The sequence below is a fragment of the Panulirus ornatus genome, chromosome 67 (assembly GCF_036320965.1).
Source record: "Panulirus ornatus isolate Po-2019 chromosome 67, ASM3632096v1, whole genome shotgun sequence".
Lineage (NCBI taxonomy): Eukaryota > Metazoa > Arthropoda > Malacostraca > Decapoda > Palinuridae > Panulirus > Panulirus ornatus.
The window spans coordinates 2,564,420-2,591,156 of NC_092290.1; the positions used below are offsets into that span (position 1 = coordinate 2,564,420).

At 43.2% G+C, this 26,737-nt stretch overlaps 1 protein-coding gene and 1 long non-coding RNA gene across 4 annotated transcripts in view; one reads left to right on the plus strand and one right to left on the minus strand.

Annotated features, from left to right (window-relative positions):
- Positions 1–26,737, minus strand: part of spab (space blanket) — a 76,727-nt gene that overhangs the window by 14,227 nt on the left and 35,763 nt on the right. For all 3 annotated transcript variants that reach the window (XM_071659207.1, XM_071659206.1, XM_071659209.1), the window contains exon 4: positions 5,662–5,803. In XM_071659207.1, coding sequence (XP_071515308.1) covers positions 5,662–5,803 — 142 coding nt within the window. The remainder of the gene's footprint in view (positions 1–5,661; positions 5,804–26,737) is intronic.
- The window catches only part of LOC139747199 (uncharacterized), a 41,689-nt gene that overhangs the window by 8,167 nt on the left and 6,785 nt on the right, over positions 1–26,737 (plus strand). The window contains exon 2 of the long non-coding RNA XR_011712335.1: positions 5,589–5,839. This is a non-coding gene — a long non-coding RNA (uncharacterized lncRNA). The remainder of the gene's footprint in view (positions 1–5,588; positions 5,840–26,737) is intronic.

A 26,737-nucleotide genomic window follows, 5' to 3' on the forward strand; every position in this document is an offset into this window, starting at 1 on the left:
GAGTTTGAACCTAACATGGAATCTGATTCAGGTTTGAAATATCATTCTAATTCCCTTCCCTTACGTCAAGCACTTGAAGGACACACCACAACTAACGCTCAGAAATACTCGTAAATCAATTGTTCGATAAGACTGATGAAGAAGAATGATTTATTCAGGATTTCAAGAGCCTGAATGAAAAAATCAAGAATTCACACATTCATGCTGGAAAAGATTTCCATTCCCTCCCTCCATCACGTCGAGCAGTTAAACTTTTGCAGGTCTCTTGTTAGGAGTTGAGACCACGGGGAATTTTTCGCAAGTCTTCCTCTCACACAAGATAGAATGAGAATTTATACTTCACTGGGGAGAGAGAGAGAGAGAGAGAGAGAGAGAGAGAGAGAGAGAGAGAGAGAGAGAGAGAGAGAGAGAGAGAGAGAGAGAGAGAGAGAGTTATTTGGCCAACTATTGGAGCATTTTACCGGTTATTGGTTGATGTGTAGATAAGGATTTCAAAAGAAAAATGATACATTGAGGAGCAATCAGGAACTGACAATAGTGCACTATCCTGATAACAGTTCAGGGAATTACTTATTAATCAGTTATGATTCTTTTAGCGATTTTCTTTTAATTGGTTACGTTAATTATCGCTGATTACCCTGACAGATGTATGAGAAGAGTGGGAGAGTTGGTAATAACAGTAAGAGGGACGTTAAGGAGAGATGTACTAGAGTTCAGTTGCAAGTGAACGAATTAATGAAGAATGATTGGATTTGAATCTATTAGAAAAAAGGATACTTTTTGTACCTTCGTGTCATTTTATTTTCAAAGCTATTTATCATTATGATAAGCATCGGTGGACTGGGTTACGAAAGCTGATTAGTTATCTCTTGCTTTGGAAATATTAAAAGTACCCTGACACTATAGATACAGTAGATGGGTTCCCCATTAATCTAGTGTTCAGCAGTGAAGAAAACTGAAAGACGACGATTTTTCAAGGCCTTTGGAAATAGTCCTCAAACTCCCCTCATCTCCGCCAGGGTTCACTACCGCGCCTCCAGCACCAACCTTCCACACATCAGCTGCCTGACCAGCCACTGCCTGCAGAGGCAGGTGGGTCTGCTCCTGAAGTATGTGTCAGGCGGGTGATCGCTGCTGAACTTTCCTCTCTAACTTACGTCAATTTTTGCCACTGTGGTCTTTGCTCTGAAGGAAGGAAGAGGAGGAACAGGAGACTGAGCATATTTCAAGACACCTCAAAAATCAGGAGTAGTTAGGTAGGAGAAGGCATTTTTACTGCCATCTATTCATATCAGGTCTCTGTGCTTGTATGAAAGCAATATTTATCTTCGCTCTCGTTGTTAATTATGTGTTGCTGAGATCGTAACAGATGGGAATTTTTCTTGCAAAGTAGTAGAGGTTTTCTGATCCCTGATATCTCTTCGTTAAAGTCTACCTTTGCACAAGTTATTGTTCTTTTTTTATATTTTGTCATTGTTCTGTACAATAGATTAATTGTTGTGGTTATGGATACTGATCCTCCTGCTTTCACAACTGTCTTTGGTTGTAGTGTTTATGTTGTAACGAGGCATGTCTGAATTATTCTCCCCACCACCACCACCACCTTCACCACCCCCTTGTTCTCCACCCCATCGATGATTGGCTTCGTTAACTACGCCCTCTGATCGGCGGGTCCTTCATTAGGCTACACCAGGCTGGGTGGAAGACATCCTGCATCATTAATTATCTTGTTTACCGCCGGGTCAACAATAGGCAACCATCAGTTTTTGTCCCGGTTGGCTTGACGCCAGCTCGGTCACGTCTCGAACACGTCACTACGACCCTCGAACACGTCACGACGACCCTCGAACACGTCGCTACGACCTTGAGCACTGCAGTATATCCTTGAGTACGATAATACGATCACCCAGTATGATGTCTGATCCCTTAGCCATTTGACAGCTTAATGATAGACCTTTATTAGTTACTTATAATGACTTTTGTTCACAATGAAATGTTTCTACCTGCACTTGTTAAGCTTCTTTTCAAATTTTCATTTTCTTAATTAACATTGAAATTCATCTAAAATCATTATAGCTGAAGGCTACATATAATGATGATAGATTAACACAGATTAAAGTATAACTGATGTGTTTGAATTTATTCTTGGAATAGCAGGAATGAACATTGGAATTCGCAGTGAGTAATGAAATTGAAAAAATGGCTTTGAATCTAGCAAATACTTGCAGTGCGTTGGAAAAAAAAATACGTTATAGTTGTTAAAAGATTTTGAAATATGTTCATAATTACGTACGTTTCACTATAACGATTTTTGGTTTAATGAGACTCGGCAATTGGTAGTTATAAATTCCAGTACCGTGCAGAGATCCAGCAGCATTGATAACGACTGTAAATGACATAAGACAAAAAGAAAAAAAAGGCGCAAATAACGTTGGGAAGAAAACGAGAAAAGCGAGAGCCATCTGTTGGCGGCGACGACAGTTACAGAACATAAACAATCAGGTGGTTGGTGGCTGTCGGACAGGTCTTACCCTGGGCCAGACGACCGGGCCAGCGGGCAGGAAATTGTGGCTATTGGACGTCTCCACAGATTAGCTTCAGGAGGAGGTGATGGTGGTGGTGGTGGGGGGTCAATTTGTCGGGGCTGGAAACTGGGGAGAGAGAGAGAGAGAGAGAGAGAGAGAGAGAGAGAGAGAGAGAGAGAGAGAGAGAGAGAGAGAGAGAGAGATGGAGGGGGAGGAAAATATGTAGGGCGGGAGGCTGCTGGGGGGAGAGAAAGAGAAAGAGTAGGATGGAAAACGAAGCAACGTCTGTGCGAGCAGCCATTTACGATGTTCTCACCACACATGAGAGAGTTGACGTGGGTCGCTATATGCTGGAGGTGAGTCACGCAGGAAGACGGGACAGGGAAAATGATGCTGGCGTTGCTGCTGACAGCATCACAGACGAACCTGGGGTCGATTCTCTCTCTCTCTCTCTCTCTCTCTCTCTCTCTCTCTCTCTCTCTCTCTCTCTCTCTCTCTCTCTCTCTCTCACTCTTACGTAGTCTTTGTCTTTTTACACTTCGGCCTAGTAATTTAGTGATCATGTACATATGACATTTATTTACGTTTGTAAAACATTCGTCCTCTGTTTATTTTTGTCATTTTTTTATTTATTTCGAGTAAAATTTGTAATTAGATAAATGCTTTTGATGTATTTGGTGATTCTCGTGTATGTATATATTTGCATATCTATTTCCTGTTCATTTGATAGCAGTTTCTTGATATAAACACAAAATTCAATATGTGTTCTGTCATCGTAGTTTACTATTAGCACAAAATTATTTCCCTTGTCCGTAGAAGGTATACAATTTTACCTTACAAGCTTTATCAAGCTTCAAGATTTGTTTAGAGATGGTTGTATACAGTGAGCGAAGTTTCATGTGCCTGGGTGATCACTATATATATATATATATATATATATATATATATATATATATATATATATATATATATATATTATCAAAAGAAGTGAAATAATAGGATACAGATCCCGTATGGAAAAAAAAGTGTAGTGTGAAGAACATTAAGGAAGACAGATATGCAGTGTCGTCCATGCGAACGCCGGTCAAAGCGCCAGGCGCGTAAAAGTCTACGGATACCACGCTCCAGTTTTAACTATGTCACCTCGCCTCGCCTCCACATATCCTGTGGCCTTGCTTTTATTTACGAGTTACGCGTCTGAAATTATTTATATATATATATATATATATATATATATATATATATATATATATATATATATATATATATATATATATATATATATATATATATATATTACCATCCCTTAGATGATAATGGACTCCATTTCCCTGAGTGGTAATGCACTTCACCGGTCAAACCCTCTGCCACAGGGGGTTCCACCACTTATCTTGAAGGAAGTGGATGTTATTAAAAGGCTCTGTGTTCAAGGCTACGTGTTGTATTTATGATTATAGCTTGAAGTATAATTATAGCTTGAGTTATAATTATAGCTGGATGTGTAATTAGAACTTGGTATATGAGTATAGCTGTATGTAGATACAATGAAGGTCGTGTAATTGCTGGTAGATGAGTAATCGTAATTGGGTGTACATTATGATGCTTTCCATAAGCCCTTCCCACAGCAGGCAGGACAGGCACCATACTCCCACAGAGGACAAGCCCTTGCTACCTATCCTCACTCTTTAAAATACTTAAAGGATACGGATCTATAACATTATCACCTTCTCTCCTCCTTGTATACCAACCTCCGCTACTTTTACAACACCTACGCCCAGACTCCACGCCCACGCCCATGTCAACGTCCCATGCTCCGTCGATCTACACCCACGTGAGACTCTTCGTCTCCCACTGTAATAACAAACTCATCTCCTGGCCCAGCAAGCCGGCACAAACTGTACCTCGCTCAGGGGAAAATGTGGTAGGAAATAACGTGAGGCCAGGAGTGCGTCCACACACACACACACACACACACACACACACACACACACACACACACACACATACACACACACACTGTCTCTATCTCTCTCAAGAGACCCCCGGCTCAACATACAGAGTGTCACATCATCTTTGTGTCAAAAGTGTAAGTAACATCTCGAGTTGCTGGTATATTTCATGAGAAATACACTCGCCTGGTAAGTGCATTCATGGGAACGCATTGTTCGGTAAAGTGCATCCTCTGCTCATGTTACACAAAGAGGCCGAGCCTCCGAGACAATGTAATCATCCAGTAATTCGGACTCCGGTACCCAGGTTCGATCCCATTTCGTTTCCGTGTTGCTGATCAGACGTAGAGGTTAATAGAATTAACCGCCCTTAAGAACAACTTTGAACCCTCTTCTTTGTGTCGACTAGATTTCCAGGTAGCTTTTAGCTTTCCTGGGCCGGTAATTGTGAATACCTGTTCGTAATTACCTGTTTGTTCATTACGAGGAGAGAGCTTTACACTCGTGGGGGACCCCATCTTGTTTAGCATTCTCTGCCATACAGGTTTTCAAATTTCAGTATTGATGTCTGCAATGACTGTGTCCATATTCAATTCATTCCATTCACGCCCAATCTTGTTCTATATAATTTTTTCTTTACATCTGTATAGCAACTTTCTTGCTTGATTTCATGTTATAACCCCAGGTTGTTCTTTCCCTACATCTATCAAAGAACTGTTCACTGTTTATGTCATCAGTTTTTCATCTGTTAATTTCCAATTATCTGTGATGTTTCCTGATGATATTTGGTGATGTTAGTGGTCTCCGATGATCCACATTGGTCTATAATGATCACTGACGATCTATAATGATTCCTGATGATGTGTAATGATGATTCCTTATGACCTATAATGACCCCTGATGGTTGAATTATGACCCATACAGGAATTTATCTAAGGCTGAACGGTTCCTCCCACTGGGCGTTGTAAGAGCGCAGCTTAAGGTTCCCTTCCTTTGGTCTTCACCTTCGAAGTGGTCTTTGACTTCGAAGTCCCTTACCTGACACCATTAAGAAGAACTACCTCACCTACCGAAGTCATGGCTGGAGGAATTGACGAAGTTATTTCATTTACAGAGATCCATTGAGGAAGGGTGGCAGAAAGCACAAAGGTCGAGGAAGGTATTTGGTGGACTTCGAATAACCTTACCTCCATCGAACTCGACGCAGACTTGACCGCTGCAACACTGCTCGTTGGCCGTGCAGCGGCGTCCGTCGCACAGCTGGTCCTCCAGTACCTCCTCGCCTCCCATCAGTGCCTCCATCAGCTGCTCCTGGGGCGACATGATCCGCTGCACAGGAGGAAAAAATAAATTGGTCAAGATTGGGTAAGTAGCCACTCGCCCTGGGGGAGGATGTGGAGTGTGGTGGTGGTGGTGGAGCAGTGTTGTGGTCATGGTGGTGAAGAGTAGTCGTGGCAGTAGAATGGGGTGGGGGAAGGATGGGGGTGTTATATTCGTGGTAGGAGAAGGCTCAGGTCGGAAGGGTTACGCGTAGTTGTAGCTGTAGACATCGGTCGTAGGGGATGGTAGTCGTAGTAGTAGCAGATGACAGCAGAGATTGTAAGAGGTAGTAGCAGTAGTAACAGTAGCAGTGACGCTGGTCGTCGTTATATCAGGAGATAGCGTATAGTGATGGTCAGGAGTGGAAAAATGGGAAGGATGGGGGCTGTAGTAGCGTAATGATGGTACTTCGAAGAAGAAAACGGTAGTTGGGGGTGTTCTTAGGGAGGGTTAACTAGTAAATTGTAGGTAGGGTGTGGTCGTAATGGCCGGTTAGGGAGGGAGTGGGGAACTGCTAGCGAGAAAATAGATTTCGAAGCTTCTCAGGTTTCACCAGCGACATCCCTTAGGCTGCTGCAGTCGCGATGAAGATGACCAATCAGACATTATTGACTAAAGTCACCAATTAGAACAAGTGAACTGAATCACCAGTCAGACTAAATGATCAGAATCACCAATCAGCGTAATTGCCCGTTTGCCTGATTAATGGGCCTCGATCAGGCCGGAGATTGGTTAAGCCAATCATTAAGCTCGACAACTGATGCCACACACACACACCCACACACACTCACACACACACACACACACACACACACACACACACACACACACACACACACACACACACGACAGTAAAACACAAATTCTACTAACATGCAAAAGACACTCCGGGGCAAGATAAGGTCGTCTTTCACTGAGATCAGTTCAGGAGTTAAGGGTGATTTAGGAGGGCGTCCGTAACAAATGGTAATTAATGAAAATTACTGGTAATTACGGTATTTTCTGAGGAATTGGGACCTTAATTGCAGGTCATTGCTGGTGTTCGCATACATACATGTATGTTCTAATGTGTATATGCATTTTTTAAGCCTCAGAAACATGCGTATGAATTGATTAGGCATTCAGTTATTTTCTAATGTCAGATTTACATGTGTATTTACCTATTTTACTCAAGGGTCGTACCCTCGTGCTCAAGGGTCGTACCCTCGTGCTCAAGGGTCGTACCGTCGTGCTCAAGGGTCGTACCCTCGTACTGAAGAGGATAAACGTCATTGGGCGAAACACATATCATAATGTGTATTTGCTGGAATTAGAATTATGTTAATATCGTTTGAAATGTTTAATTAACAACTGTGTCAGAAATTGTCATCCGTTATATTGGTTAATCTGGTCATCTCGTCGGCCATTTGATTTGAATAATTGAATGGATGAGGGAATAAAAAGGCTTTTGTTATAATAACTGCTTTATTTAAAGGCATTGTTCTGAAGCGAGGGCTCTCTCTCTCTCTCTCTCTCTCTCTCTCTCTCTCTCTCTCTCTCTCTCTCTCTCTCTCTCTCTCTCTCTCTCTCTCTCTCTCTCGTGTAGGTGGTGGGCAGCCACCGACCAGGGAGGTATATCACCGGTATATATATATATATATATATATATATATATATTGAACATTAAGGAATTAAGCTCATTTTTGCCATTGTAAACTAAAGTAACTACCTTAGACGTCCCTTACTATAACCTCAGTAAACTGAGGTAAACCTTCCTTTATCTTGAGTAAACTAGAGGAAACCAACTCAAAGTTCCCCCTCACTATAGCTAGAGTAGAGGATCCCATGTAAACCAACACCATTCTTTCTTTTGTTCTGATGTAAACTACGTCATCTAACCTTACGACTTGCCCCTGTTATGACGCACGACCTGTCTCACGACCCCACCTACCACTAGTCGTTACTTCCGCCACCTTCCCCCACTTATCTTCTAATTACATAATTACCTTTGACTCCTCACGTGTACAGTTCCTACAGACATATAATCAAGACCCTCTCTTCCCTTCCTCCAATGTGCTTGTGTGTTTTATGGGGAGAGTTTTTCCCTCGTCTTGTCTCGCCTCTTAACCCTATATATATATATATATATATATATATATATATATATATATATATATATATATATATATATATATATATATATATATAGCCTTTGTTCCAATATGAGAGTATAATTCAACATGATTATACTTTTCTTTTATACCCAACTCAAATTCAGTATAATTCTTAGAATTACATTGTTTCTTCGTGTGTGTGTGTGTGTGTGTGTGTGTGTGTGTGTGTGTGTGTGTGTGTAACTCACAGTAATTATACATTCTTATACTCACCCCAACGTCGATAATACTCATGCTACATTATTTCTTCCTGTATTCACCATAATAATCCTTGAAACCTTAATATAATCTTCATACGTGCCAACAGTCCTATGACGGATACAAGACGTAATTTCTATAATCACCACTACACATGCCATTCTCAAAGCCGATTTCCATCATTCTCCTCGTACATCTCTCATTAATGAAAGGATTCCTTCATTTTCCTGGGATTTGTATAATTTCTCTGGGTTATACACGTGACTCAGTCTATACAGTGCAGTTTAGACTTAATGTCTAGTTCTGTTGAGTATTTTCTGTGGTTCATATACATAATGAAGGTGTACGTGGTCTGATAATGATTAATTATCTTTAACACGTAAAGGTGTTAAGGAGTTTTAGGTTGGTGGTTGTGAGTTGATGTTGACAGGTACAATGACCCTGGCAGTTAACACGTTCAAAGCCCTATCAACTGAATGTTAACCACTATGATTGGTTGGTTGTTAGCCCTGCAGGCCTATCAACTACCAGGGTCGTTAAAGGCCATCTCCATCAAGTTACATCCGGCCAATCATGATATGATTTACACCCTCGTTCGGTTTTAATTCTTACTCGCTATACGTCTGTGGGTTACGTACGCTGCAGTTAGTCAAATGTAAGGTTGTATGTAAGGGGCAAGGGGATCATATGTAAGGGACAAAGTAGAAGGGAAGTTGGTGTGCACCGAGTGAAGATTAAGTCATAACTATTATCAACAGGAATTTAGAATATACAGTGTACTGCACACCTTGAGGAAAGACCGAGAGAAAATATGTTCTAACCAACCCTCGAGCAATTGTAGAAATTGTCTAGATATTATGAGAAAATGATAGATTCATGTCGGTAATGAAATAAATACAAGGAAAACATGAGAATAATTTGTGATGATAGCTTGCGTAATGTAGCCTCATGGTCATTCATATCCCTCCTTTCCTTCTCTTTTCGTTAACTTCCTCTTCCCTTCCACACTCCCAAGAACTCTCCAACCATGAATTAACCCTCCCAGATTCTTCAATACCTCCAACCAGCCATCGTAATCATCAAGGGCGTCAAGTACCATTCCAGGATCATTACAATCTCTGGTGGAGGATCAACCATTTTCGCTACTTTCAGATTTCACATCCAGATTACCGTTTTACAAATCCAACGTCTCTGAAAGAGATTCCTGCGACCCATTCGCATCTAAAGGTAATTTTCCAGCGTACTTTAGCCGAGGGATCCAACCGTCTTAGTGGGGTGGGATGGCAGGATCTTCGCGCCGTCCGGAAAGGAAGCTTAGAAATCTGGGCGAGGGATTTCGCTGTGAAGCCAGGACGCCTGCAGGATGTGGGTCCTTCAGTGTGTGAGGCCATTGAAGGTGTCGTGGGAAGAGTAGGGCTTCCTCTGGCCAAGATCATTGTGAAGGGTTGGAGGGAACATAATGGGGTGTGGCTGGAGGAAAGATGGGGTATGAGGACTGCATATTGGAACGTCTTTAAGTCAACTTTATTCTACTGATTTAGGTAAAAATAGTTCGTATATTCAACAATTAAGTTCACAAGTCCGTTTTCTACTGAAGTTAATAGCCGGAACTGAACAGAACAGAACATTTTGTTCCGTCTCTTGTTAAAAGCAAGTATAAAAGACCTTTTATTATGATACTGGATCATGTGGACAATGATGTACAAACTTTTTCAATCATTCCTCCTGGGTGACTACGTTGTAATACCGCTCATTCGGATGGGTAACTTCGGAAAAAAGAAAATCATTATGATAGCAATCAAGGGAACTATACGCTTCAGGCAGGGACTGGGACGATCACGTCGGCTGTAAATGGTTTTACGAAGGTGTAAAGAGATAAATAAATGTTGGTATAGCGGGTGCGTGGTTCCCTTGTGAAGCAATATCGTACTATTCTCATACCGTAGCAAGGTTATATAAATCGTACACAAAGTAGTTTTGACAAAATGTAGTCCCGAAATTAAAAACAAAATCGTAATTCCCTAGATTTCGATATGTTGAATATATAAAAGCCGTAATTCCCTAGATTTCGATATGTTGAATATATAAAAGCCGTAATTCCCTAGATTTCGATATGTTGAATATATAAAAGCCGTCTAAAGAGGAAAGAGCCTTTTGTGTTCACTTACTATGTATTCACAAGTTTGAAATATTAAAACGAGATAAAGTATTTCTTTTTCATTTTCTTCGCCAATAGACTCAAAATGTTGGACGTTAAGTAATGAAATTCTGGAATTAATTAAATGCTTACAGCACACACTGGAAATTATTTGCAGCGAGAGAAATGAAATACCTGTCTGTGTTTTACATATATTTCTCGCACTTTTTCCGTTCATTGTTTTACCGAGGTATATATATATATATATATATATATATATATATATATATATATATATATATATATATATATATATATATATATATATATATATATCGGGGATGTCACCCCAGCTAAAGTCAAGTTATTTCCAAATAAAAGAATTTCAGTTTGTTAAGCGAAAGTCAATGAAAAAAGAAAAAGAAAATAGCATATAATTTTTCTAATACATATTCGCCATTTCTCTCATTAGCGAGGTAGCGTTAAGAACAGAGGACTGAGCCTTAGAGAGGAAATCTCACTTGGCCCCTTTCTTTGTTCCCTCTTTGGAAAAGTGAAAACGGGAGGGGAGGATTTCCAGCTCCACGCTCCCTCCCCTTTTAGTCGCCCTTTACGACACGCAGGGAATACGTGGGAAGTATTCTTTCTCCCCTATCCCCAGGGATATGCATTATGCAATATAGTGGAGCATATAAGATTATCTTGCTATAAACTAGTGAAACAGTGTTTGACAAACTCGATGTGTCTCAAGACCTGCCCTTGAAGGCAACCCTTTTGTGCCACACCGAGATAAAAGTCTCATAATATTATGGTCTACACACGTTACTCACACACATCAAACACTGCCTCAGGTCCTCTGCAGCCTTGTTATCCTTTGAAACTGAGAAAAACACAAATCTCAAAGCTTACCAGTGATTACTGGAGGTAAAAAGACTGTACCATGAGAGGGGAAATATGGCATGGCTGTCGAGGGTCGTTTGTCTGGGAAAGAGTTGCCAACCCTCTCGTCTCTGACATGGATTCAAACAACTCGTCAATAAAGTAAGTCTGTGACATTTCATAAAGGCATGAGAAACCCCGCGAAGGAAATATGGTAACAATCGCCCCTCTTTCCCTCAACCCGTGAGAGGGGAAGCGCTACCGGAAACCACATCCACTAATCCCTGGGCCACACTTGTACTTGAGGTACACAGATTACATTACCATGTTGCTTTATGGTCACACTAATATAATTCACATGCAGCTACTATTGCTCGAAAGTAAAGTGTAAAGTAGCATGATATATATATATATATATATATATATATATATATATATATATATATATATATATATATATATATATATATATATATATATACATAGATAGATAGATAGATAGATAGATAGATAGATAGACAGACAGACAGATAGATAGATAATAAATAGATAGATAAATAGATATATATAGATAGGTAGATAGATAATATTTTGCAGTGCTTTGATTAAAACGTCAGCTCTTGATCTAGACCAAGTCTCTGTGACGTCTTGTCTCACTCTGCTTCATGTCGTACTTTAATTGGAAAGATTGACGTCGACCAACCTCATTCCACTTGACCTCGTTTGACGTCATTGTCTTTCGAGGAAAAAGAAGAAATGTGTTACATGTTCAGGGAAGATTGTCAGGATGTTACTTTTGACGTAACATTTTGTGTTACGTAATTGATAATGGCGGTAAGATGACTCGGAATTATTTCGTGATGAACTGCAGGAAGTTGACAGTCGCTGATTGGCCGAGCCCGAAATCGTGACGTACATACGATTTATGTCACTGATTGGCCAGGTCAGGCCAGGTCTGTGATTGGTATGTCTCATGAGGTTGAGGGACAACATGGTTAGAGCAAGTTTAGGATGCCATGAATTTTGAGGTGTGAGGGGAAAACTAGATCTAAATATCGACTGTTGCCTTTTTATAGTTAATTGTCAATTATGAAATCGTATTCAAAGATATATTTTGATCATAGAATCGATATCATTGGCTAATAAAATTCTACATATATGACTATATTGACTTTACTGCCGGTGCTGGCCTTAAAGTTGTAAGTCTCGTAGGTATTCTGTTGTTACGTGAACTTTGGTACGACGGTTAGTAAATGTGTATGTGAAATGTATACATACAACACCTTACCTTCCTGCCTCAGGAGCCCTGCCTGTCTCATATGGAGTTCCTGCAGCTCCCAGGAAGCAGGCCACGTCCACAGTGGACCACAGGTCATAAAGTGTAGTGATGTGTGTGAATGTGTGAACTTGCCTCAGTATTCACCATCGTATGTCAAGTGAACACAATCATTCATTATGAAACATGATTCATTACATCATGGAACCATATCCATTACCTGTATGTGCTCCAACGCTCAGAATCTGTCTTCTTTGTTACGTTTCACGGTTGATTACAATGCCAAATGCTCCAGTGTTTCCTCCTTGGTTGGTCGAGGAGAGAAACCATCACAACATTGTTGAAGGCATTTCGGTTTAGCACACAGTCGTCTGTTTAAGAGGCAGGGAAGTGGAGCTCCATTGTGTAAGTCAGTGTGGATTAGCATATTATATTAAGATATGCGTATTCTGGGTATGTCATTTGCATATCATGGCAGAGTTCGTGTTCTTGTGTGATTCGGTCCCTTGAGCATTGATGTGGTGCTACACTTGAGCACGGCGGAACGACTTGAGCACAGTGGTTACGACCCCCTTAAACACGGCGTTACGACTGTTGAGAACGTTGCTGTGTATGAACGACCCATAAGCACGATGTTAACGACCTTTGAGAACAGAAAGACGACTTTTGAGCGTGACAACAGTACCGTTGAGGAGGGTCGTTACGACCCTTACATACAACAGTGGGACCTTTGGATATCTAGTACCCAAGGGTCGTGCCGTTGTGCCTAAGGGTCGTACCATCGTGGTCGCTAGACTGAGTGTGCTTTACGTGCACAGCTGAGTGCCTGCCTGCCCACAACTGCCACCTAGCGGGAAAAGCTCACGTTCGTAGGCGTGGTTGCGCACATGACCGTATACATATATACATAAGTCACATTCTAGATGGAACATCTTTCTATGTAGTGTTGTACATAGAGTGATTCTCCCACTATCCTAGAAAACCGTATATGAAATCGTGTAAAGGGAGAGATGAAGGAAAGCATATTCCTGTAGTTGGTATGACTGACAAGGCTGCGTGATGTATGAAGATGTAGTCAACCTAACGTCTTTTGTACCACTGTCACCCAAGGTGTACCCACGTCACTCAGGCTGGGTCTTGTACCGTTTCAGTCATGTGTACCATCCCCAGGCAGACTTAGTCCGGTCCTCACCATGTACCTTTCTGGTCATTTCTTAACTGTACCGTGTTTGGTCAATGTGGCTTTTTGTAATGTCTTTCTTCTGTTGTATCAGTCAAGCTTTGGTCTATAGCTTTCTGGTAATGTTTGAGCTAAGCTTTACATCGTATGGTACATATGTTGTGGTGGTCGAACCCACTCAAGTACCATCCTCGTACCTGCATTCTTTCCCCCACATCGTACCATATCCCTGTACCATCCTCACCTCATAATGAGTCAGGTCAGCTTTACACCACACTGTTGCTGTACAGACGGGTACCGTCCCTATACATTGCTCCTCATACTATCTATTGTACCCGTACCTTGCTCCTGATACTATCTATTGTACCTGTACCTTGCTTTTCATACTATCTATTGTACCTTTACCTTGCTCCTCATACTATTTATTGTACCTGTACCTTGCTCCTCATACTATCTATTGTACCTGTACCTTGCTCCTCATACTATCTATTGTACCTGTACCTTGCTCCTCATACTATCTATTGTACCTGTACCTCGCTCCTCATACTATCCACTGTACCTGTACCTCGCTCCTCATACTATCTATTGTACCTGTACCTCGCTCCTCATACTATCCACTGTACCTGTACCTCGCTCCTCATACCATCTACTGTACCGTTCCCGTACCTCATTAACCCAGCTGTGTTCTGTACCGTTTGTCTGCCGCCCTGGCCAACTTGAGCTATGCTTTGCACCGTAGTAACTTGGCCATCAAACTCTCCCCTTTTTCTTAACTGTTTTCTTCCCGTCAAGTGTTTCCAACGAGGTGATTTAGCTGTACCACCCAGAGCTGTTGCTGGCTTGTCCCGTCTCCGTCAAGCTGTACCGCCCCAGTCAAGCTGTCCCCCTTTAAGCTGTCAGGGTCCACGTGACCTTCTTCAAGGAGACCAGACCACGCCCCCTCTCGCCACTAGTATAGGAAACCCGCCCTTATGATATATATTCATTAGAGTCTTTTATCATGTACTTCTTTTTCCTTAAGCTTAAAACATAATACTCTCACGGGAAACTCGCCTTAATGATACCCATTGGTAAGGGTTGTTTTGGGCGTGCTCCTGGACAAAATTTAGCTTGGAATACAGGATGTAGCTTAGAATACAGACTTTCACATTGTATATAGGACTTAGCTTGGATAGAGAACTTAGCCTGCTTGGAGAATTTAGCTTGGAATACAGGATTCAACTTGGGACGTAGAAGTTAGCTTGCTATTGGATTTAGCTTGGGAAAAGATTTTGCTTTGGTGATGATACTGTTAAGGTGTTAGCTTGTGGACCCCGGCAGCTATGGATTGCCGGGGAAACTGGTGTATGCGCGTCAGCTGGAGGCGTGGGAGGAGGGCGCGGGGAGGCGTGGGAGGCGCGGAGAGAGGAGTTAAGGGGGGTGTAGGCGGGGACGAGAGGTGAGGGTGGGAGAGAGAGAGAGAGAGAGAGAGAGAGAGAGAGAGAGAGAGAGAGAGAGAGAGAGAGAGAGAGAGGCTGCGGTGTGTGTGTGTGTGTGTGTGTGTGTGTGTGTGTGTGTGTGTGTGTGTGTGTGTGTGTGTGTGTGCTGGGGTATACGCTGGATGACTGGCTTTGTGCTTGCTTGTCAGTGTTCCTGTGTATCTGTTTACTCCTCTAAGTCATTATGTTTGTACGTTTGCTTGTGTGTCTGTCATCATCTAAAGGTAGTTACCTATTAGTAATCATTTATAACTGCCTATTTGTACGTTAACGAGAGGAAGTGTTTACACTTGTTTATCTGTGTTACTTGTTCTCATTTTGGTAACACGAGTGTGTTTGTATGAGTTTGTTTCTTTGTGTTTGTATCTGTCTGCCTTCAATTGTTTGTTCGTACGTGTGTATTTGTATATGTCTTTACTTGTCGGGAAAAGGGGTTTAAAAAAAAAAAAGGTTTTAAAATTTTTAAAGGAATAAACAAAAATTTGGGGGGGGTTTTCCAATTTTTGGGTTTCCTAAAAAAAAAAATTTTTCCCAAGCAAAAGGTGAATTAAAAAATTTTTTTTACGGGGGAGAAAAAAACCAAAGATTTTTCCCAATCCTTCTGGAAAAAATTTCCAATTTTGTTTTTGAAGTTTTTTGGACGGGGGCCGGGTGCCACGTATTTTTGGAGCTTTTTCCCAAAAGTTTATTTACCCCCCGGGTTTTGGGGCAATTTTTAGGGAAAGGGGACGGAAAAAAAGTTTCTTCTCTCTTACCCACCCCACTTTTTCTTTTAAAAGGGAATAGAAAAAGGGCTTTCCCTTTTAATCAAAAGGTGGGTGGAAAATTTTAAAAATTAAGGAAAGTTTTGCATCTCCAAATAAAAACCCCCCTGGAACCCTTTTAAATTCCCCAAAAAATTTAAAATTAACCCCAAAAAGGGAATTTTAACAGGAAACCGAAAAAAATTTTCCCCCTCCAACCCAACAATATCCCGACCTTAAAAACCCCAACAAAAAACAACCCCAGAACCCAAGGACAATTTTTAAAACCGTTTCCTAATTTTTTCCGGTTTTGGGGCCAGGGAAAGAAGGGGGGTTTGTTTTTTGGCCACAGCCGGGGGTTTGGGGTTTTTGGGTGTTGGTTTCTTCCCCCTTGGGGGGTTCGCGCGCAAGCAGTCTGTGTGTGCCCTGCTGCTTGTTTACAGACTCGTCTGTGTGTTTTGTGTTGTTTGGGGGTTCTGCTGCTTGCTACGACACGTCTGTGGGGTGTCTGCTCTTGCTACGGGACACGTCTGTGTGTTTTGTGTTGTGGTTTCGGGGGCTGCTTTGTTACAGACACGCCCTTGGGGTTCTCCCCTGCTTGCTACAGACAGTCTGTGGGGTGTTTGCTGCTTGCTCAGACCGCGTTGGTGTGTGGGTGTGTTTTTGGGGGTTGCTTGCTTGTACAGAATCTGTGTGGGGGGTCTGCTCCCTTCTACAGACACGTCTGTGGGTGTCGGGCCTGCTTGCTACAGACACTTCGGTGTTTTTCTGCTGCTTGCAAACGAAAAGTCTTGTGTTTTCTGTTTCTTGCTACAGACACCCCTGTGTGTGTCTGTTTGCTTCTACAGACACTTCTTTGTGTGCCCTGCTGCTTGCTACAGACACGCCCTTTGTGTTTTTCTCTGCTTGTTACAGACACGCTGTGTTGTTGGGGGCTTGTTTCTACGGGAAAGTCTTGTTTTCTGCGCTTGTTACAGACACGTTTTGTGTGGGGGGGTCTCTGCTTGCTACAGACACGTGTGTGTGTGTGTGTGTGTGTGTGTGTGTGTGTGTGTGTGTGTGTGTGTGTGTGTGTGTGTGTTGCTTGCTACAGACACGTCTGTGTGTGTGTGTGTGTGTGTGTGTGTGTGTGTGTGTGTGTGTGTGTGTGTGTGTGTGTGTTGCTTGCTACAGACACGTCTGTGTGTGTGTGTGTGTGTGTGTGTGTGTGTGTGTGTGTGTGTGTGTGTGTGTGTGTGTGTGTGTGTGTGTGTGTCTGTTGCTTGCGATAGACATACAGAAAGCAGGACAAAAATTCCTTCCATGTTATGAATGGACGACCCCAGTGTGCTCATACACACACACTCACACACACACACACACACACACACACACACACACACACACACACACACACACACTTTCAATAATCTTATACAGGAATAGATAGAAGCAGTGCCATAGATCATTCATGTGTGGGTGGAGAAATCTTCACTTAACTGGATAGCTTTGACGACTCTCTTCTAACAGTAAGAAACGACCCCTAAAGAAATGAATCCATTTCAGGGAATTCGAGGAGAAAATTAGAGGGAATTATTCCCCAAACTCTGGGAATTTCCCGAGTAACATGGCATTTAGATTGCCTTGAGGACATATTCCCCTCTCACACTGCGCACGTGATGCTAATATGACAACGTGGGCGAGCTGGGGTGGGGATTTGAGCAGACCTTTGACATCTAAAGGGAAATGTGTCGTAGGATTCCACAGTCACTTTGATGCAAGTGACGAGTGCATATTGAAGGCCTTGTTTACCTGCAGGGGATGAAAGATATATATCTCGGTTTAATGGAGGGAGAACGGCGAGAGAGAGAGAGAGAGAGAGAGAGAGAGAGAGAGAGAGAGAGAGAGAGAGAGAGAGAGAGAGAGAGAGAGAGAGAGAGAGATCAGTATGCAGTATGCATCACCACCGCCCACACAGCTCTCTGCAACACGTCTCTGATTGCAACCGCTGCAAACCCAGACCCGTGCACCACGTTCAGGTTGTAGGTTGTATTTACATATGGTTGTAATATTTTCTTACGGTTGTAAATCATATCAAACCAGAGAAGAGTGGTTCAGTGAGTACATTTATATTGGTTATAAATTGAAAAGGTTGTCAATTTGATCTTATGAATGTAAATCGGTTTGTGGTTATCAAAAACAACTGTTGTAGATTTGGGATCCACAGTAACTAAGTTATGTGAATCATTCCTGTTTTGAACTGGCTTTTATGTGTTAATAACTGTTTACTGTAAGTTGTAGTTCAGAGTTGTAGTGAATGTAAACTGTGTTAGAGAGTTCGTATATACTTTACAACTTACCTTCAGATGGTTGTAGATTAAGCTTGTAGGCGTCTCTAACCCACGCTCACATCATATTTCAAAGAGTTTCATTATGTACTAAAAACTGCTTTTCAGTTGCTTGTAAGTTGCTTTCACTTTCCTAGAAATGATTCTAAAACGTTCCTAGGCAGTTTACATTTGCTTGTGCATTATCCTTGTACAGTGGACGTAGAATGCTTGCACAGACGCTCTCTCATGGCAGTCCACGTTTGAACTGCTTTCAGACATGCAAACAGTCATTATGCTTGCCATGTGTTGCTTTTACGTGCAGGCAGAGATGAGAGAGAATTAGTCTCTTGTTTGCGTCATCTTCATTAAGTAAGTTAAGATTTTTTTCCGCTTCCAAAACTTTTGTTGTCTTCCATTAGGCATTGGCTCAATCCCTGTATTATTTTTCTGAGTTGCTTCATCACATTTTAGGAACTTTTCTTCTTTCTTCTTCTCCATCCGTTTTCCCTTTTCTTCGTTCCTTAACTTCCCCCGGCCAACACCCCATGAACAGACAGACACACCTCCTCTCATCTCCCCGCCCCTTCTCCCCAGTGTTTGTTGAACACAGACAGACGTCCATCAAACATCCTCCCGCACCACCTCTTACATGGCTGTAGAAAAATGTCGGTCCCCGGGCAACGCAGTATGCAAATGAGCCACCTGGCACAAGACCCGTCAAGTCTCGGCGATTGGTCAAACCTCAAGAAATATAGGTCAGCCTCAAGATGGCGGCTTAGAGAGATGAAAGAAGTTCAAGTTGTTGTCTTAGACTATGGAATGAAGGTTTAGCTCTGCCCTGAATATATAATGTACAGATCTGATATGCAAATCATCAATGGAGCATCGATTCACCATTGTCTGTGTCGAGTTCAGGAAAGTTCCCGGATCCACCTGACCCTCGACCTTTGACCCCTCAGGGCTGTTCCCCTGCTCGTCATGTGCACCAGAGCGGATCATTGCTTCCCCTCACTTGATGAAGGGATGAATATTGCAGGCGACGGGCACCAGCAACCCAGGAAATGGTCATTGCAACGTACTGAATATTAGAAATGATGAGCGAGACTGCCGTAGTCTCCCTATAAAGATATCATGTATTTTGATATGACGTTGTGCCCAGTATGGATAAGACTACCTGGGATTATGTAGAGTATGTGTGATGGAAGATCTTCATTCATATACAGTCTCATGACCAGGGTTAGAATTGTTATCATTCTTAGTTTTGATGATGATAATGAACATTTCCGTCCGTTTGTAGATCAAGAGATGTTTCTCAAAGTTCAACGTAAACTTCATTATTATGGGAAAAGGGAGTAAAAATGAGCCAATAGAAGAAAATATTTAAATAAAGGAATAAACAGAAGAATGATGGGAATGGTTGCCATCTTCAACGGGTCGTGTAACAGGCGTAGAAACAGTTTATATTTCGCCGAGACGAAAGGTGACCACCTTACGAAAATGTTTTTACGAGTGAGAAAAACATGACCGAAAGATTATTCCCTTAATACCATTCATGAAGTTAAAATCAAGATTTGTTTTTGTTAAGAGTTGACGCTGGTGGAACAGTGCCTGACGAAAATATAAAAAGTTTGGAGCAGTGTCAGGAAATGTTTGATTTACCGCCGGATGTTTCTGGCGAGTTTTATGCTATATGGTGGATTCGTTTATATTCTAGTTCTCTCTCTCTCTCTCTCTCTCTCTCTCTCTCTCTCTCTCTCTCTCTCTCTCTCTCTCACACACACACACACACCTGGCCTCCAGGTGGATATGAACCCATTACAAGAATAGTTTTAAAGATTCTGATCCTTCAAATAAACATTGGGGTAATGGATCAAAGACGCTAGCGAATGTGTCATGGTGTATGTATGCTTGTTTGGCTTGAATTCATTCAAAAGATATGTTTGCGTGATGTTTGAATAGATAGATAGAGAGGTACTATAGCTACACCATAGCTGTACATACGAAAAAGACTCGTAGAAGATGTCTGGGAGACACATAGGAACTATTGAAAGGACTGAAGATGTATTCCATGAAGTAATAGCTGACCAGCTTAGTCCAAGCTGCCTGGTTAAGCTGAGGGATTTTCCTTGTTAGTCCCACTCAACCTGACGTAGGAGCAACAGGATTATTTTCCATCCTCGGAGCCTTAGTGATCCTGTAGAGAGAGGCGGAAGGAGTCCAGGTCCTGATCCTTAGCATTGTAGGGGTCCTAACGAGGACCCATTTCCTCCCGGACTGTCGAAGGAGGAGCGGTGTTCAGTGCCTTGGGTCTGAGGCAGCCCCTCTGGTGGGGCTCGAACCACCACCACGGGAGTTGGGACATTTGGTAATGAGCCTGCGTTGAGGGTAGACAACTGGGGCTTTGAAGTGAGGGGGGAGTAGGTGGCGTAGATACACAGCCATGCCACCAGGGAGGATGGGTCGTGGCGGGCGTGGGAAGGCGACACTGAAATAGACGGGGGAGGAGAAAGAAGGGAGAAGAACGGAGGAAATGAGATAAAAGGAATGCAAGAGGACTTAGGGAGAGAGAGAGAGAGAGAGGGGGGGGGGGACGTTAACTTACAACTCCCCTTGCAGCATTCCTCTCCTCATACCGTCACAGCATCACTATCTCCCCTCTCCAGCCTTGTCCTGCCTGTAGCATTCCTCTCCCCACACCATCACAGCATCACTATCTCCCCGTAGCACCACAGCATCACCCTTCCTCCTCCCCACACCATCACAGCATCACTATCTCCCCGTAGCACCACAGCATCACCCTTCCTCCTCCCCACACCATCACAGCATCACTATCTCCCCGTAGCACTACAGCATCATCCTTCCTCCTCCCCACACCATCACAGCATCACTATCTCCCCGTAGCACCACATCACCACCCTTCCTCCTCCCCACACCATAGCATTACTCTCCCTGTGCTATCATCCACCATCTCATCACCCTGAGATACGAACGGCCAACGTTGTGACGGAGTGAGAGTTCTCTCCCTTTGTTATCAGTGTTTGCTTAATACAAATGAGTTTGCAGCGGCTCTTGCCAGAATTCGGGTCAAGGAGCGACAGACTACCGGAGAATTATGGCCGTATTTCACATATACTGTGGCTCTTGTTTCGCCCTTGAAGACTCGCCTCTTAAGCAAAAAATGATTTGCCTAAAAATTATGAACTTGTAATTTTTTGAGAGATATTTTTCAGGTGTTTCTTAGTATTTGGAGGGTGCAAATGACTTTCATCTTTCCCTTAAAAAGTTACTAAAAAATGGGCAATGATTTCAATGAAGAATTTTACCATTTTTGCATAATCATGTTCTGTTATTCAGTCGTTTATGATTCTTTTATAAAATGTTTATATCAAAGTTTTAGTTCATAGACAAGCTTTGCAGGATTCTATCCCTTAAGACGCTATTGTGCGGAACTAAGCGTTTTCGAAACCTTGTCTTACGCCGACGCGTTAACTTAGCCATGTTTACAATCAGGCTACGTCCCCTACAAACGTTGCTTACAGTGTTGAACCCTGTATAGGCGCCCAGAGAAGTATTGCCTTCCTTTTAGGTCCTCTACAAACATCATTACACAGTAACATAACTATACAAAGGAATGTAAACAGCGAGACTGCGGGATTCTTTAAATGATAAAGTATACAGTTTACATAACTGTACAAAGCCCTTTGTCAACATCGCTTTGTAGTACTGAATCCTTTTAAGAGCTTTACATAAGGGAACTGAACTCCTCAAACATTTTCTTATAAGGATAGCGAACTTAGTCGCACTACAAAGCTTCGTCTTGAAAAACAATCCTATTAGGTGATTCGTACCTTTAGAACATACCTCAGTAGCATCGTCCCTTAACTTCCCCACACCATCTCTAAATATCGTTCCATGGGTCTGGAACAGGATCTATCTCTTATCATCCTAAGTCATCCTTGAACATGTACCCATCCCGTCATCTATACACACCAACCTGTAGGTCGTGAATGTCCCCACTTTTCTAAACATCAGCCCATGGGTTCCCTTCACCATCAAATGCTAGTACGGATAATTACCCTAATTATTATGGACACTGTGAGCCGTCTGGCCCTCTCCAGTTGACATCCAGCTGCTCAAAGGACCATTGAAAGTCAAATGAATCGTTAAATGATTCACAGAAGCTGATTTATGCTGTTAAACTAGAGTTTAAAAGCAGAGTTTGTGACGGGTTAAGCATTCGAAATAACCCATGAGATGAACATCTGTGTCGGCTCCGACTGTGTCATCATAACGAGCGCCACTTTCATACTCAAATCCAGTCCAGTTCTTGCATCAAAAAGGTCGTCGTCTTAATCCAGAAAACGATGAACATCATTCATTTTGTAAGCAGTTAAAGAGGATGAAAGGTAGCGAGGCCAAGATACTGAGGGGGAGGAGGAGTTCCTGGAAACCCAGGCCCTCCTGTATAAAGGGACCTGGAAAGTCGTGAAATCTGGAAATCGTTGGTGGCTTTGGAGGACGCCGTGACCTTCTGAAAGTCAAACGGGTGAACGAACGAGGTCAAAAGTCTCATTAGGGAAGAAAGGGAAATCTGGAAGCGGCGGGGCTCCACCGGTGAACATTAGCTGTTAAAGGTAAGCAGGATAGAAGATCCTGGAGTCTGGAACTCAATGATAAGGAACGCGCTTGAGGAGACGCAAAGACTTCGTTCAGGTTAAGGCGTCTTGGAGGCTCTTGTTGGGTAATGGGAGAGCGGGCATGGGGCGAGGTAGTGTTGACGGTCGGGAGGACTGGAAATGGATCTGGAAGTCCAGAGATGTTGGGTTTATACATCCAAAGAATGTTTCGGACGTTGCTGGATGTATATATCTCCCTCACCTACCTACATCCCTCCTCCCCACATCCCCAAACTCGATATGAAATATGCATATTAATTACTAATGCATGAAACTCGAGCCTTTTAAGGCCACTAGTGTGGGAGGGAGTCGATAACCTGGGATACTAGAGGACACACGTCTCTCTCTCTCTCTCTCTCTCTCTCTCTCTCTCTCTCTCTCTCTCTCTCTCTCTCTCTCTCTCTCTCCCTCTCCCTCTCCCTCTCCCTCTCTCTCTGATCATTGCTTCCTTGGTTACCTATAGATAAGGATTTCAGGTGTTCATGAAAACTGTATAAAAGTGTAATTACCTGTTTCTAATCAATTATTTGTACGTTACGGGAAGACAGCTTTACAGTATGTGTGTGTGTGTGTGTGTGTGTGTGTGTGTGTGTGTGTGTGTGTGTGTGTGTGTGTGTGTGCATATCAAATCTGTACGAAGACTATCTGGAATGAGAGGACCAAAGATATCATTTCTCTGGGACTGAATATTTCCAGGCTCCACAGACACACTCGCTACCCAGAACCCAAAACAAACTTTTTAAATGTCAAGTGTGACTCCTCCTCTTGAAGGTCGACCTTGAGTGGGATACTGGAGGAGGAGTGGGGAGAGGGGGAGGTGGAGAGGGCGGCTAGGTGGTTGGTTTATGATGTGGGTGGCTTTGGTTCGTCTTCAAACCCCTCCATCTTTAATGGATGTGATCGGGATGGGCTTCTTGATGAAGTGGGCCCCACAGCGGAGAGGGACGGAGATCCACAACAATGTGTAGGGGAAGACTGCTTGACGGTCACCCACTACATTAACCCACTACACATGGTCGCACAGACACGGTCACCCACTACATCAACCCACTACACATGGTCGCACAGACACGGTCACCCACTACATCAACCCACCACACATGGTCTCACCAACACGGTCACCCACTACACCAACCCACTACACATGGTCTCACAGACACGGTCACCCACTACATCAACCCACTACACATGGTCTTGCAGACACCAGATATTGACAGAGAGATAATCAGTAGTCTCATCCAATCAGCGTAGACGTAGTCTTCATTGCTAATATCCCCACTCAGAGATTCTGTTATGAACCTACTCTTAATCAGTGGGTCGACTGCCTGGTCCTGTCATCCATGTACCACTGGAGTGGAGGATGTGGCATTTTTCCCAACTGTAGAATATCTTTTTTGGTAGCCCCTGTAACGCTTCCTCCAACAGGAAGGTCCTGACCTGTGACTGTGAACCTATATTCCAGTAGAAACTCTACCATCTACCATCTACCTGTCTTCGTTAGTTGTCTCTACTCTCTCTCTCTCTCTCTCTCTCTCTCTCTCTCTCTCTCTCTCTCTCTCTCTCTCTCTCTCATACGTCTTCCTTCATTTCTTCAGACCTTCCTTCTTTTCATTCCCTCACACACGTTCACCCTCCTGCACGGCAGCAAGTGAGGTAACGAGGTGTTCCTCGCCTTGACCTCAGGCGCCGACAGCTGGGGTCAACGGTGATTACCCCGCCTCCTGCGTGCGGTTTTTTCCACCTGTGTTTCCCGCCGTGGATGAGGGGTCCTGAAGACGTGTTCTTGACATGTGGGGAAATATGTTTTAGATGGTTGTTTTCCAGCTGGTTCCCACGCCTAATCCAGCTGGTTCTCATGCCTCCTCCAGCTGGTTCTCACGCCTCCTCCAGCTGGTTCGCACGCCTAATCCAGCTGGTTCCCACGCCTGCTCTGGGTGGCTCCCATGCTTAATCCAACTGGATCCCACGCCTCCTCCAGGTGGTTCCCACGCCTACCAGCTGGTCTTCGCTTTCCCCTCATCTGGTTTTCCATTCCTTCCAGCTGGTTCCCACGTCCCTCCAGTTACGTCACTTGTGGACACGCGACATCACCACACGACCTTTCCCCAGCTGGCTCGGGTACTCAGATGGCGCTAAGGGCATTTGAAATATTCACCAACCTCAACCAAATGATGTGTTGATGTCTGCCGGGCTACGCCCTTTTGGTCGTGAAAAAGTTAATAGTTTGGCGTGGAATAGATGAATAATTTCCTGTGTTTTCACAGCACACCTACTACACCACACACACACACACACACACACACACACACACACACACACACACACACACACACACCTGACTCGCCTTGCAGACACCTAACCCACCTCACACACCTGTTCCACCTCTCACATTCGAACCATCCACAGTCAGGTATCCTGACGCAGTGAACTAAATGAGAGGAACCACCAGAGTCAGGTGTGTTCATACACCTAGACCACTCACTTTCGAAGACATTCCCTGCCACAGTCGAGTATTGATTGAGACATTGGCTCAATGCCTGACCTTTATCAACATTTGTGTGGGCTATTTTTGTCGTAGATTCCGTCATAAGTCCAGAGTGAGGCAATACAGTGCTCTTCTCCTGGAGAATACCGGTCATTCATTGCAATACGCATAGACACTGTTATCTTTTGATTACTACAAATTATATTCTTTTCCTTCATGTGAATGATTCAGATGTTGTGGCTCTGCGGGTTAAGAGCGTGAGAGTAGGATGACACTCGATTAAGGCCTGCTTTTAGGAATACGTTTTTCTTGATTAGAGATTCATGAAGGCTTTTACTCGATCATTCTCTCTCTCTATCTATCTATCTCTATCTATCTATCTATCTATCTATCAAGCTACCTATCTCTGTCTCTATCTATCTCTAATTATCTCTCTCTTTCTTTCTTTCTTTTTTGAGGACGACGGTGCGAATCCTTGAGAGCTACAGTGTGATCCAAGAGCTGTGGTTCTTCCTCCTGCAAGTTCCTCTCAACCTTCCTCCTCCACCCACAGGCAGCCTCTGGAAGATTTATCGAATATGCCACTCATTTCCTCCATCTCCTCTGGAGGAATCACCAGCTATTCCAGGGCTTCCAGTCCCTTCAGTTTCACCGGAGACTCTCGCCTCCTCACAGAGCTGTTCGGATCCTCTAACAGGCTGGTTTAGGTTGACGTAATCCATTTCTGGCTTCAGTAATTCCATGACTAGCGCATACTCCTCCCTCTGGCTCCAGTTACCTCCTAATGATGGCTTTGTCACGAAGGCGAGTTCAGTGACGTTCCATAAGTCAGATTTATTTACGGTCAACTACTTTATACTTTATTTTCCTCGTAGAATATCAAGCAGATTCCTTTTATTACTTACTTGATGGCAGGTCAAAGAACACTCTTGATAATATCCAGAGCCACAAGTCCAGAGAGATACATCTAAACACATCATCAGATCCTCAGTACTTTCCAGGAAATATGTGTTCTCGTGTTTCCCCCAGTGTTGTTGCCAGACCAAGTCTTTCTTCAACTTGTATCCCAAAAGAACTACTTCCTTCTAACTCCCCAACTTCTGAAAGAATCCACGCACGCAACTCTATCCAGAGGGAACCTTCACACAACTTTTCCAGCACACGTTCCTATGTTCTCCTGGGTATTCCAGCACGCGTCCCTATGTTCTCTTGGATATTCCAGCACGCGTCCCTATGTTCTCCTGGATATTCCAGCACGCGTCCCTATGTTCTCCTGGTATTCCAGCACGCGTCCCTATGTTCTCCTGGGTATTCCAGCACGCGTCCCTATGTTCTCACAAGTATTCCAGCACTCGTTCCTATCTTCCTTTTCATTCCAGATCCACCTTTTGAGTCATCCATAGAGTTCAGCATCAGACGTTATGACTCT